Below are 14,694 nucleotides of genomic sequence, written 5' to 3'. Positions count from 1 at the left end.
TTGTAGATGGATGATATTAAAGAATGTGAATCTTGCATTATTCATTACCATTAGTCATATGTAGAAGAAATTAGTTTGATTGTTAGAATTAAGATTTTGGTTTGGTAATTTTACATTGGTAATTTTGGTTTGGTTCCTTTGCATATTAACTCCACTTTTTGTTTTTAGGTCGAGTTCATTAGAGCTATAACATCTATCGAGATTGCTTCTTCGAAAGATTGGAACAAACTTTGGCTTGAAATTGATTTTCTTTTGGTGGTTTTAGCTTTCACGTCTAGTCATACTGTGCTTTGGCAACTTGTGAATAATTGGCTTCATTGCTTAACTATTACAAATGATTTCTCCTTTATTGTGTTCCATATCTATAAAAAGTATTATCATTCTGAAGATAAACTTGTTGATTTTACTCTCAACTTACATGGATTTACTAGGTGGAACACTATACCTGCGTTCATTTATTACTGAGACTTCTTCCAGAATACAAATAGTCTTCCTTTTTTTCAGTTTAGGTAATGTTTCTTTTTAATACTCTAGTTACTTTTAGTTTTTTGTTTTACTGTACTTTTTTTTCCTTCACAATGATTTTATGTCATTGAATTTTTTTAATAAGATTTTTAACGGAGTCACTTTTTGTTATGCATTTTTTTTCCTCGAGTTTTGTCTAGTCCTCTAAGTTTTTGTGTTATTCCTTTTATTTTTATTATAATAAATTTATTGAGGTGTTGCTAATGATAAATGATGGTTTTGGGTGCCAACATTGTTGACATACCTTTTTCTGTCATATAGTGTCTTTGCGCTTCAACTTTATCCCTAAAAAATATTTACCCCACAGTAAAAAAAACGGCTCAGTCGTGCATGATAAGTGTTGGTTCGGGAAGGGATGTTGGAACTCTTGAGTGAATAGTGGTCACCGACAGTAAGTGATTATGATGGAGCTTTGGCAACTATTTTGGCCTCGATGTGATTCTTAAACAACGCATTGAAGGTGGCGTGGTGGATGATAAGATCTTGTCGTGCATAAAGTTAGTGTTGTTGTCACAACTAGAGATGATGTGTTCAGGTACTTGTCCTTGGTTAAGGAGCTAACCAATTGATGAGCCTCTGGCAATTTTAAACTATGTATTAAAAGTATTTCGGCTTCCTTTTATATTGTTCTCCACGATTCATGTGTTCTCAACAATTTTAGAAGAAAACAACATATTTTTAGTAGACTTGAAGTAACCAAACACTCATCACCCTTATTCCTAAGTGTGATGATCGTGTTAAAGCCTCTCATTTTTGGTTTATAGTTCTTTGAAATATTGTCTATAAAGTGATTACTAAAGTGATCTCTCAAAGGCTGAGAGCTATCCTCCTTTATATAGTAGGTCATACTTAAAGTAGTTTTATCCCTTGTAAATTTATTGTGGATAACAATTTGGTTATTAAAAAATGAATCAACTTGATTAATAACATGAAAGATAAATTGGGGTACATGATTATTAAACTTGACTTAGAGAAGACGTGAGACAAATTGTAGTGGAATTTTATTTTTGACCCTCATCTTATGCTTGATATTTCTTCTTTACTTGAAAATGTAATTTTATTTCCTTTTTTATGCGTATAAATTGGAATGGTGGCCAAATTTATTCCTTTGTTTCATCCCATGGACTTAGTCAAGGGGATCCCATATCACCATACCTTTTTTGTGCTTGCAATTGGAGAAGTTGGGGCATCATATTGATAATTAAACTAATACTAACGTTTGGAAACCCCTTAACATTGGGCATGGTCCAAAAATTTATCATGTTTGTTTTGTAGATGATATCATGTTTCTCGTTGAAGCATTTTTTGATTAATCTTTTTTTAATTTGTGATAACTTGCAGAAGTTTTGTATGAAGTCGGGTAAAAAAAACAATCTTTATAAATCCAAAGTATTCTTTTTGAATGAGGAACAAACTGACTAGCTAGAAATGAATAGTTTGTATTTTGTTGATAGAGTTACACTAGTACAATTCTCCCTATCTTGCATTCTTGATTACACGATGCAAGCATATGCTATTCCAATTTCTGTTTGTGATCAAGTTGAGATTATTTGTCTGAACTTCATTTGGAGTAGTACAGAGGAGCACCACAAATGTCGTTTAATCCCTCAGGATAAGATATATTCTCCTAAGGAAAAATGTGGCTTTGGTTTGAGAAGCATGAATGTCCTCAACGAAGTGTATATGTTAAAGCTAGCCTATAACCTTTTTGCTTGTCCTAATAAACTTTGGGTTCGGTTAATGAGAGCTAAATATGGTTGTATTGCACATGTTATGCCCAAGATTTCACCTAGGGGTAGTACTTCTCACATTTGACATGCTATCTCTCGAACGTGGTTGAATGTGGAGTGCAACATATTGTGGATGGTGCAGAATAACCAAGACACCCACTTTTGGAAGGATAGTTGGACTTTTGGGGGTGACATCAACTGTGATTATTGCCCTGACAGTATTCCAATCATCCAAGAGGAGTTCTCTCTCTCAATTTATGTGATGAATGATAGTTGGCACATGGATGTTGTGGAGGGGGTCCTCTTTATCGACCTTCATTAGACTAGACGGATTATAATCTTGATAATAAAAAGTTGATTCTTCAATTACAAATGTAAGACACTTTAGTCTTTTTATCGGAAGTTGATTCTTCAATTACAAATGTAAGACACTTTAGTCCTTTTTATCGGTGTATGACATTTGTAATTTAAGAGATCAAATTGTCTAATTTTATAACTTAAAGAGACCAATATCAAAACTATATAACATTTATAATTTAAAAGTTCAAAATAAAACAAATAATTTTTTTAAACAAAAAATATATTCATCAAATAAAAATAATCTGAAATGAGACACTTCAAACACGGTACATTTTGAACTAAGACTTAAATCTTAGTTTATTTTGTTATAAAAGTTTAGCTCATTTCTTTAAATTCAAGTCAAAAAATTAAAAAAGATTTCTTATTTTTTTTTATATAGAAAAGTAAAGTAAATGTTCTTGTGTACCACTTTATAGTCAAAATTAATTTTGTTATTATTCAATTATCATTCAATACTTACTTCCAGTATAAAAAAGTTACTATTAAATTCAAACTTCATGAAAAACACTTAGATTTTTGTGGGAAAAAACATCTTCGAAATCACTTACCAAATCTCTTCCAAATCAAGGTGTTATTTTGAGTAAAAAATATGTAATTTAGACTAAAAATATAATAGATCTAATTCCTTCTTTAAATAATAAAACGAATAATCAATTATTAATGAATATATAGTACATGAATGATCAATTATAAGTGATTAGAAGTGCACACGGGTTAAATTGGGTCTTATTTTTGCCAAATCTAATATTCAAATCGATTAATTTTATTTGTGTTGAGTTGAGTTTTCAACCCATGATTTTTCTATCAAATTTGAACCAAACTAACCCGATTATAAACAGATTGGATTGGGTTCACAGGTAATAAAAAAAAATTATTTAAAAAAAATATAATTAAATTTAAATATTTAAACATCTAAAAATAATAAAACTATATCACGACATATCATTTAATACTTAAAATACATCCACACACACAACAAAACACTTAAATTAGTTAAATTAGCAACAAATTTTCAAACATAATCCAACAACTAAATTTTAGCTATACATCAATAGTAAAAATATATATGTCACGTCAATGAGTTGGATTTGCAAATTCATAAGTTCAAAAAGTTAAATTTATTGCTCAAACTGAACACAATTGAGTTCCAATGAATTGGTTCGGATTAGACCAAACTTAAATGAGTTGGTGGTTCGAATTAGACCCAACTTGAATGAACTGAATTAAAATGCAGTTAGATTAAATTAAATAAACAGATTTATGATTTTATTCATACTCATAAACATAAGTGATTATAATACGAAATATCAATTGATTCATTTTACTAATTATTTATTTTAAATAAATTCAATTCAACTATTATGATAATAAATAAGAAATTAGCTTTTTAAAATAAAAAGTTGATAAAATAAATATATCAACTAATTGACACTTAACTCAAACCATAAATACCAAAATTATTAAACTAAATATCATGCAAATTTATTTACTCTTTGGACAAAAAAAATATCAAAACCGATTTTACCGTAAATAATTAATATTATTAAACTTAGAGGACAAATCTTTGCGCGTTTGAGAATACGACAAATAGAACCGCTGGAGTCACCGAAAAAGTGTTTCTAAGGTTTCCTATTCTATCTAGATACAACACTTCCAATTCCAATTTCTTGAATCTAACAACAATTCACACTCAACAGGTATATCCTTTAATTTCTCTTCAATTCAACAATTCAATTCGATTCATATTCATCCATTTGATTAATTCATAATTCGTAATTATCCTCTCTCTCTCTCTCTATATCTTGTTAATTCAAAAAATATCTTGTTAATTTTGATAAATTAGATATTTTAATGGTCATTATGAGGTAATTTAAATGTTATCTTGATGAGTTGAAGGAGTAATTTATCTTTTTGAATGATCAAGACTTTCCATTATATACATAGATAAAAAAATGAATTTTGGTCAAACATTGTTGTTTGAACCAACATGAGGATAAAATAAGTGTGATAGAGATGCGAATTTTGCATTGGATGTGTGGAAAGATTAGATGAGATAGGATTAAGAATGACAACATTAGAGATATGATTAGTAGAAAAGATGGTAGAAACTTGACTTAGGTGAATTGGACATGTGAAGAGGAGACCTATAGACTCTGTAGTGAGGAGAGTGGATCAAATGGAGGGTAGTCAAATAGCTAGAGGCGGGAGAAGATCTAGGAAAACTATAAGAGAAACTATTAGGAAAGATTTAGAGATTAATGAGCTGGAAAGATATATGCTATAACGTTAATGCGTCATTTGATCCATGTAGCCGATGGTACTTAGTGAGATATGGCTTTAATTTGACATGAAAAAAGATAAATGGTGTGTTTGAAACTTTAAATTAAGTTGAAGGATCGATGTTGTAGTTCTGCCTTTTCTATATAAGACCTAACTCAACGTTGCAAAACATGCTTGTAAGGTAAGGGGTATCTCTATTTGTTATTAACATTATTAGACTTGATGTGTGGATAATATGGTGGGTGGTCGAACACATGGCACCATAAATCATTGTTCTATATATAGTAAATAGACAAATTAACATGTGCTGTAACAGAAGCATAAGCAGATTTATAGCTCCAGAATGAATATTACCTTTGTGAACTATGATAAGTTAAGAAAATTGAGATTTATTATCTATTTCCTTGTTTGCAATCTTTAGCTTTCTGTTTTGTAGTGCTTGGATGTGTCATGAAAAATTGAATAGTAATAAAGTCTGGCCTCATGCATTAGAGTTCAACTGTTCTATGTTGGGTTGCATTAAGATTATTAACTTTTTGTTTGCCAATTGAGAGATGATTTTTTCTTGCATATTTTTGTGTATAATGTTGGATATTGTGCAAATATTTTTTAACTTAAAACTTTAGCAGTGCTTGATAAACTTGTTGGATTAATAAACTATAATATTCTGTAAATATCCAAATTGATGGTAAATAAGATGATAGACTTTCTGTCAAAAAAAAAAGAAAATGATAGATTACCTGTTTTATTGACTATTCTGATTTCTAATCCTAGGCCTCTTATGATAAGAATAGTAAACAGACTGACTTTATTTTATCTTTTGTTATAATAATAGCTTATACAAAATAGTTATATGATAAATTTTTATGCTATAAGTGTTTAATTAAGTTGTTTATTCAAACAAAGTTTATTTAATTGTTTTGTGATTATTTAGACATGGAAGACAAATCAAATATCACTCTGAAGATCAAGACTGAGGATGAAAAACCAGGTGATGTGAAGGAAGATAAGAGCGAGTTAGAAGTAGAACTGAAGGTGAAGAACAAATCAGTAGAGAAAAAGAAAAAACATAAGGATGAAAAGAAAGTAGATGATTCAGAACATAACCGTGAGAATAAACACGGTGATGAGGACGAAAAGGATAAGAAGAAAAAGGAAAAGAAAGAAAAAGATGACAAAAGTGGCACACAAAGGCACAAAGAGAAAAATGGCAAGGACGGCGAGGAGAGTACCGAAAAGAAAGAAAAGGTGAAGAGTAAGGAAAATAAAGGCAAGGGCGAAGTAGTTGCCGATGATAAAAAGGGAAAAGAGACCAAAGATGATGATGGTAACGAAGAGAAAAAGAAGGATGAGAAGAAGAAGAAGAAGAAGAAAAAGGAGAAAGACGAAGAAATCGTAACAAAGGTGAATAAGGGGAAGGAAGATGGAGGTGAGGAAAGTGAAGAGAAGAACGAAAAAAGCAAAAAGGAGAAGAAAAAGAACAAGGATGAAGCTGTGGAGACGTTGAAGGGAAAGGGAGAAGAGAATGAGAAGACGAATAAGAAGGATAAGAAAGAAAAAGAAAAGGATGAGAAAGTCAAGCCAAAGAAAGACGATGAAAAAACCGATGAAGGAGAAAAGAAGAAGGATAAGAAAAAACACAAGGATGAAGATGTGGAGACATTGAAGGAAAAGGGAGAAGAGAATGATGGTGAAGAGAATAAGAAGACAAAGAAGAAGGATAAGAAAGAAAAAGAGAAGGACAAGGATGGGAAAATCAAGCCAAAGAAAGACGATGATAAAACCGATGAAGGAAAAGAGAAGAAGGATAAGAAGAAAAAAGAAAAAAAAGACAAGGGTGAGGAAGAAGAGGGTGAGAAAGACAGTAAAAAAGCAATCATAAAGAAAGAGAAGAAACCTGAAGATAAAGAGAAAGGTAAAGATGACAAGGAAGATGAAGTTGTTTCGAGGGAGTTAGTCGAACAAAAGATTGACGACGAAGACGACAGAGATGAAGTGAAAGAGAAGAACAAAAAAGAAGATAAGGACAAAGGTGGGAAGAAGAGAAAGTTAACTGGAAAAGACAAGTCCAAGGATCTCAGCAAGCTGAAGCAAAAGCTTGAAAAGATCAATGGCAAAGTAGAAGCACTTCTTGAACAAAAGGCAGAGATAGAAAAACAGATAAAAGAAGCAGAAGATGAAGGTAATGTAGTGGTGGAGAAGACCAAAGATGCGGTTGAGTAGTTTTTCAGGATATGCTTTATTTGTTTGCATACATTGTATAATAATAAATCTGAACTAGTTGAATGGTTTTATGTCAATAAACAAATGGTACATGTGTGCTGAATTTCATGTTTCATCCATTTCGATTTCATTCTCAATAGCAATATTCTGTCATTGAGCCAAGCAACTAATTGTAAAAGGAAAAAAATGGATATAGATACGGAAATTGAGCACGAATAATTGCAGCCTTACACGCACTACTATAGATATGAAAACCGAGCATGACACTAATGATAATTTGAAAAATGACACTAATATTTAAAAAATGAAAGTGGTTGAATGTAATCATATGTGTCAGTGTCGTGTTGGATATAGACATTTGTCAAACACAAAATCTGACATTAACATATGGACATGGGTAATTTGGCGTATATAGATTTAATTATAACTCAATGTTTTTAATAATTGAAGCCCAAAATTGTTCAACAATTCCAAGCTACATATACATGACAACACCAATGTAATGTCAAACATGTAAAATAGAAACACAAAATGGCAAATAAAACAATAATAGATAATACAAAAACCTAGCCCAAGAACACAAATTTGGTAAATGATTAACCAAAATCTAATATAATTCCTAAGTAGCCTTATAAGGTTGAGTTGTAAGACCAAACCCAAATGGAAACAAAGGATCATAATGAGAATCACCAACATTCATTGGTAATTGATCAACACTCTTAAACCATGTTCTTGAAAGCTTACCACTAAATCCATAATCACCAAACAAAACATCAGTAACACCGTGACCTTCACTTCCAGGAAGCCAAGCAGCAACTAGTCCTTCAATTTTGTCAAGATATGGTTGAATCACAACAGGTCTACCAGTTATTAACACAACAACACATTTCACTCCAGCACATACATTGTTTATTGTGTCATATCCATGACTTGAAATTGTTAGGTTTAAGCTGTCACCACTTGTTTCAGCATATGGTTTCTCTCCTACTACCACTATTGCATATGAAAAGTTGTTTGACTTTACATAGTCTGGATCTGGATACTCCTTGTAGATTATGTCGGTGTCTTTGTCAACTGTATTTTTTATAGCACTGAGAATTGTTGTACCTGTGAATATCAGTTGAGCAATGTTAGCATTATATTTTTGGAAAAATTGCATTCACCTTCCTAATGTGAGCACAAACACAGACATCAAACACGACTCTAACAGATATAGAGACACGAGTAATAATTTGTGAAAATGAAAGGGATTGAATGCATTAGCTATGACTCATAGTTAGTGATAAGTGGACAACTCGTTTGAGCAATAACGATTTTTAATCTGGACCGTAATATTTAAATACAAGTTGTACACTATGAACCTTAATCTTAATTTATAATAGAAAGATATTGCACCAACTCTGCAGTCAAAGACGTAGGCATAATTGGCCGAATTCCCTGATCAAATATTATGTGTTCTTTTATTGTGCACTTTTTTATCTTTATTCTTTTGAGTCAGGCTTGTTGTTCTAACATAATGTAACCATATATGTTGGTGTCGTGTTAGTGTCCAACACCGAAATATTTCAGACACCAAACATACCTTTAATATAGAGCGTTGGTGCTAAGCCATTTTGGTTTTTAATTGAACACTAATCATCCTTTGTATTTTATTGAAAAAATTGCACACACACCCTCTATTAAATGGGAGGCGTATGTAATTAAAGTATTTTACAAAATAGAGGGATTGTGTTTAAACATACTTTAACGAGACGAGTGCAATTTTTCTTGATATTTTTTTATACTTGATAGTGTCAAACAATAAAAAAATTAACAGGCTCATAAGTGCAGTTAAGATAGTAGAAAACTATAGAGACATTTGATGTGTTGGGGTGTGAATTCGAATTCAATGACCATCTTCTCAGTATTTAATGTATATGAGTTTTGCCGCTAGACTCTTAAAAATAAATATAAGTAAAAAAAAGTAGAGAAGGAATTTATTATATACCACTAGTAATGTGGTTGCCACTATGTCCTTGCCATTCAATAGTCCATCCACCACATTGATAACCTAGATTATCAGCATGGCTTCCAGCAACAAGAATTTTTGAAGCCTTTTTAGGAAGAGGAAGCAATGGCTTATCAGCATTTTCACCATTCTTCAATAGAACCAATGATTTCCTCACAGCTTCTCTTGCCAATTCTCTATGCTCCTGTCAAATCATGATGCCAATATAGTAGTTTAACATTATGGACTACACTTTAATAGTATATTTAATAGTAAATTATAATGACAATATAATTTATCAAATTACCATATAAATTTATATGGACTAAAATTATATTTAATTCTGAGTTGATTGACTGACCTGACTTCCGAGCTGATCGACAAGACTGTAATCGGCCAATGGATTCTCAAATAATCCCATAACAAACTTGACTCTCAAAATTCTCTTCACTGCATCATCGATTCGACTCATCGGTATGGCATTGTTCTTCACTAGGAAGGTTAGGCCATCTATGAACTCAGTGTAGTTATATGGAATCATTATCTGCATCATTACAATGGTAAGTATCAAACATCATATATTCTATGTATATAAAATCAAATAACAATAATCAATAGACTTGAAAAAAAAAATAGTTTACCATGTCAATACCAGCATTGACTGCAGTTTGGATTGAGTATGTGTAGTTAGCATGAGGAGTGGAAGTTATCAAGTCAATTCCTTGCCAATCTGATGTGACAAAACCCTAAAAAAATACATAGAATCTTAAGCATATACTAATATTTGATGATTGAAAATAATAAAAAATCTATCCAATGTAGTGTAAGAAGATTTTATTGTCAATCAAATTCTGTGAAGTAATTGCATCACGCGGTTTTCAATCTCAACTGTCTGATCTCAAATTCACGACTGAAATATTTTAAAACAGATTTTGTAATTGTATAATCTGAAAATTAAATATAAGATTAATGGTTGAGGTCGTGTATAATCCAAATCCTATTGGAATACAAATCCTTTTATCAAACTTAAAAATCTATGACTCGTCATACTCATCAAATAATGTGGCAATACACGTAACATTGGTTATATGTGTAAAAAAGATTTACATAGACAATACATAGAAATTAAACTTATTAATGTAATCATTTGTAATTTTGAAATCAGAGGTGCATGAGGTAAAGTATTATTACCCTGAAACGGAGTGTGTTCTTGAGGAATCCAGTGATTAAATCGCGATTAGCATGCATTTTTTCGCCATTCCAGCTTGAGTAAGAGACCATGATGGTTGACACACCATGAATAATTGAGTTATAGTAAGCTGGCATGTGAATGCTGAGCAATTCATGTCTGCTTACAACTGTGTTGTTCTCGTTGATTCCTTTTGTTGTTCCACCATCACCAACAAAGTGCTTAGCACAAGCTGCAACTTTCTTGCTGTGCAAGCAAATGACAGCAAAAATTAAACACCAAATAGAGGTTTGTTCAAATTTCGTTACGTTAAAGTGCTATAATGTCACTATCGTCACTATTTAACAACATTTTAGACCAAGTAACGTATCATAGAACAATAGTGTTTTGTTCCAGATCTAGCATAGTATAACGTTATAGCTGCTATTTACCAACATTGAAGGATTGTGTAAGGAAAAATGGAACAAGGATATAAATAAAACATCAACAATATCAATTCTTACTTTCCGGCAACAAATGGAACACCCTTTGGCGAATTCGAAGGGATGTCACCTTGAAGTCCTGGAATAATCTCAGTCATAGATTGAACTATTGTATGATCTTCACTATAACTTTCATAACATCTACCCCATCTTGGATCTCTACAAACCTATACAAACAAATATGTTATATGGTAGGATAAGTGTTGTCAATCACATATATCAGAAAATAACTATTTGTTCAAATTCCACTACAGTGCTACAGCACCTCTATAGCTGCGTTATTCAAAATACTTTGTATCAAAAAACATATCCCGAAATAATTGCAATTTATTCAAATTCTACTACATTATAACGTTATTGCTGCTATTTGACAACACTATATAGAAGAGTCTTCAAGAAATAAATTTGTGATTATCTCGATTACCGCAATGCAAGGCGCAAATACATATGGAATTCCAGTTGCTCTAGCTTCAAGAGCAGTTGCCTCACCAATCTTCTTCACTAGTTGAGGGTCTCTATAGGTTCAGAAATAAACCTCATCATCAATACAAAGAAGCATAGAAAAACAAATTACATCAAACTAAAGTTTGAGTAGTGTTACACTCATCAATAACTTTTTACACGATATGTATTGTATCAAATTAACTGTTGGATTATAAATTTATATCATATACATTATCTTTGTGTAATTTTTTAAACAAATTCAAAATCATCTGATACGTCATTGAGATAATAGACTAGGCAAATTATAAAAAAAAATTAAAAGAAGGAGAGTTTTCAACAATAGTCTAAACACAAATGTCATGTTCCATTTACCTAAAACAATTAAAATATGAATATTTTAATAGAGGAAAAGTTTGATAAACATCGCTCATAATCTTAAAAAGTAATTAAGATCTTGCAGTATAATATGAGTATCAACCATTTGTAACTAATTATTTATTTAATAATTAATCGTAATTGTTTATTTGGTTAGTGTACCAACCTAAAAAAAATGAGAGCACAATTTGACAAAGTTTTGGTTGCAAAGATATTTTTTTTTCATTTCTTGTAGACAATAAAACTATAATATTTCAACACACAAGACAAGACCTTTGAATACAAGAAATGATTAATACTCAAGAATTGGAAAACAAAAAAAATTCACACATAAAAGAATACAAGAATTTGTCATTTACCTTGTAGCTCCTAGACCAATATTGTGAGGAAAAATAGTTGCTTTATAGACATTGTTATGGCCATGAACAGCATCAATTCCATATATCATTGGAATTCCAAGCCTAGTGGATAAAGCACCCTTTTGAAATTCATTCACCATATCAACCCAATCCTTTGCACTAGCTTGTGGCTTAGGAACACTTCCACCACCACTTAGTAAACTCCCTATAAAAACAAACAAAAATATAATTTGTTTTCTTCCTAATTCACACTGTTTTTCATTTCTATTATTTTTTATTAACAACCATTTTGATAAATAGTGAACAACCATTTTGATCAGTGAATAGATTGAAATTACAAACACATCATTATGTATCTTTTTTGTTAATAATTTTAAGGATTAACTTGATAAACGAAACATAATATCGACGACTAAATAGATTAATTCAAAAGATATTCAAAAGTCAAATTGACTAACAAAAAAAATATTTAGGTAATTTTTTTCAACTCATGAATTATTGTCACAACAGTCTCGCCTCACATATCGAAAGTCAAAACAACAATTTATCCATTTGAAATATCTATTAATTTTTATTCAAAACTAAGGTTTAAAATAGTGACAACACTCACATTAAAATCTTTAATATTACATTAAATTACAGATAAATGTGGTTGATGCACATTGAATCAGTTGTGATAACACTCACATAAACGCAGAGATATAAAAACATTTGATGTCACAACTCAATTCGCGTTAGCCAAACATTTTTAAAAATCTTGTTAAAATTTAAATTAAAAATACATACTACAAGAAAAAAACTTACCAATATAATACTTTTTCATCACATCAACAGAAGCAACACTACGATCAATCTGAACCATCTGACCAACTTTCTCTTCCAAACTCATCCTACCAACAAGATCCTTAATTCTAGTATTCAATGGTTGTTTTGGATCTTTGTATTTCAAATACTCAGCTTCAGCCATAGCTACCCAACAATGCAAAATCAAAAACCCCACCAAAAATATTGTAGCTTTTGCCATTTCTTCCTCTCAAAACAACTTCACAATGAAATCACAACAAAAATTTCAAAGTCAGTATTGTATATAGAACTGTCAATTTGACAAACCTCTAATTATTAGCTCATACCCACATGTTGGAGTGGTCAAAAAATTTTATAATTGAAAAGGCCCTCAGAAAGTAAGCCCCCCCTAAAATTTTGGGGGTTTAATAGGCTATAGGCCCACGTTTTCAAAAAAATAATAATAACTTTTTTTTTTCGATTTTTTGACCGATAAAAGAAATTCGATTTTTTTCGAAAATTATCTATTTATTTTTCTCACAAAATTTTTTGAGAAAATAAATATTTTTCGAAAAAAATAAATTTCAAAATTTTTTTAAGAAAAATCTCAATATTATCAAAATATTGGGGCCTACAATCCCCATGAGCCCCCTCTAGTAAACCCCATGAAATAATGGGCCAAAATTTAAAAAAAGTAATTTTTATAAGGGATCTAATATTAAGAGTTTAATAAAAAAAAATTAAGAAACCTAATAGTTGAGGGACTTTTTCACAGTTCTAATTGTATATATATGACACTCACATTAAAGACGCAATCATCATGGCTAACAACAATTCAAACAAAAATCATTATCATGTCATTAATGAAAAATCATTAGTTTGAACAACCTTATCATATCATTAATTTTTTTGGAAAAATCGTTATCTTGCTATTAATGAAAATAAACAACTAAACAATTTTTTTGGAAATTAAAAAAAAAAAAAAAGAATCTTATAAAACTGAACCATTGATCCAATAGTGCAATACTCATTCCAATGAACAACAAAAACTTAAATCCTCAAACGCCAGTAAAAAGTTACATTAAAATTATTTTTCTTAATTTTATTGTCTAAATTGATTGAACCATAAAATCGACTTTAAAATATTATTTTGACAATACAAATGAAAAATCAACCGTACCATAATACCCTTACGTTAAGAGTTCATTCTTTTTTAATATAATGATATAACAATTGGTTGTACCAAAAAATCGACTTTAGAGATCCATTATTAACATCACAAATAAACATTGAAATGAAATCTGCAAAGTACACAAGAAACAGAGTGGTGCCTACCTATTTACTAGTTTGAGTTTTCTACAAAATAAACTTTGGTGGTCTACAATGTTATAGACAAAAAAAGGGTGAAAGAGACATAAATGTGTTCTTTTCCAAGACAAAAGTATCAAAAGTGTAATAATGTGATGATTTGTCATGTAGTAAGAGTTTGGTATATAAATAGACAAAAAAAAGAGTCTATAAGATACAGTTGAAAAAAACATTAAGTTTATGGTTTATCCTTATCTCAATTAAATTAAGCAACAACCAACATTACTTTTTAAATTTTAAATAAGTACCAAATTAAATATGGTTTTCCCAAAATGTCCTTTTTGGCTACTCAACTTTTTAAATATGGCAATTTTGATATTATATTTCTAAACTAATACTTTTAGCCTTCTATCTTTAACTCTTTTTTTACAAATTCAAATTATTTGATTTTGATCGAATTAAAGATGACATGGATAAGATTTTTGGCTACCCAATATCATGTAGGATATTAATAAATAATAATTTAGAATAAAAAAAAAAAAAACAGAGGGCACATACATGTAATACATATTTTCATCTCTTAAGTTGTTGATAATATTTTTTATTATTTAATGAAAAAAGGTCCCTAATGTCAGTTGAAGAGATAAGA

General features: G+C 30.4%; 2 protein-coding genes across 3 annotated transcripts; one reads left to right on the top strand and one right to left on the bottom strand.

The window, feature by feature from the left end:
• Positions 1 to 4,158: 4,158 nt before the first annotated feature.
• Positions 4,159 to 7,233, top strand: LOC101503676 (uncharacterized). Of its 2 annotated transcripts, none has more exons than XM_004489632.4 (2): positions 4,159 to 4,312; positions 5,830 to 7,233. In XM_004489632.4, the coding sequence occupies exon 2, from the start codon at positions 5,832 to 5,834 to the stop codon at positions 7,116 to 7,118; it is 1,287 nt and encodes a 428-aa protein (XP_004489689.1). In that variant the 5' UTR covers positions 4,159 to 4,312; positions 5,830 to 5,831; the 3' UTR covers positions 7,119 to 7,233. The 2 variants fall into 2 exon arrangements, with proteins under 2 accessions (XP_004489689.1, XP_027187668.1); XM_027331867.2 differs by lacking the exon at positions 4,159 to 4,312 and adding an exon at positions 4,364 to 4,387.
• Positions 7,234 to 7,557: 324 nt separating this feature from the next.
• On the bottom strand, positions 7,558 to 14,182 carry LOC101507649 (uncharacterized). The gene is made up of 10 exons (XM_027331866.2): positions 14,073 to 14,182; positions 12,759 to 12,996; positions 11,955 to 12,159; positions 11,201 to 11,291; positions 10,798 to 10,943; positions 10,297 to 10,540; positions 9,747 to 9,851; positions 9,467 to 9,649; positions 9,106 to 9,310; positions 7,558 to 8,225 (listed from the first exon to the last, which is right to left on the bottom strand). The coding sequence occupies exons 2-10, from the start codon at positions 12,976 to 12,978 to the stop codon at positions 7,738 to 7,740; spliced, it is 1,887 nt and encodes a 628-aa protein (XP_027187667.1). The 5' UTR covers positions 12,979 to 12,996; positions 14,073 to 14,182; the 3' UTR covers positions 7,558 to 7,737.
• Positions 14,183 to 14,694: the final 512 nt, after the last annotated feature.

The sequence above is a fragment of the Cicer arietinum genome, chromosome 2 (assembly GCF_000331145.2).
Source record: "Cicer arietinum cultivar CDC Frontier isolate Library 1 chromosome 2, Cicar.CDCFrontier_v2.0, whole genome shotgun sequence".
Classification (NCBI taxonomy): domain Eukaryota; kingdom Viridiplantae; phylum Streptophyta; class Magnoliopsida; order Fabales; family Fabaceae; genus Cicer; species Cicer arietinum.
Note: the sequence above shows the minus strand (reverse complement) of the source record. Positions and strands in the feature narration are given on the sequence as shown.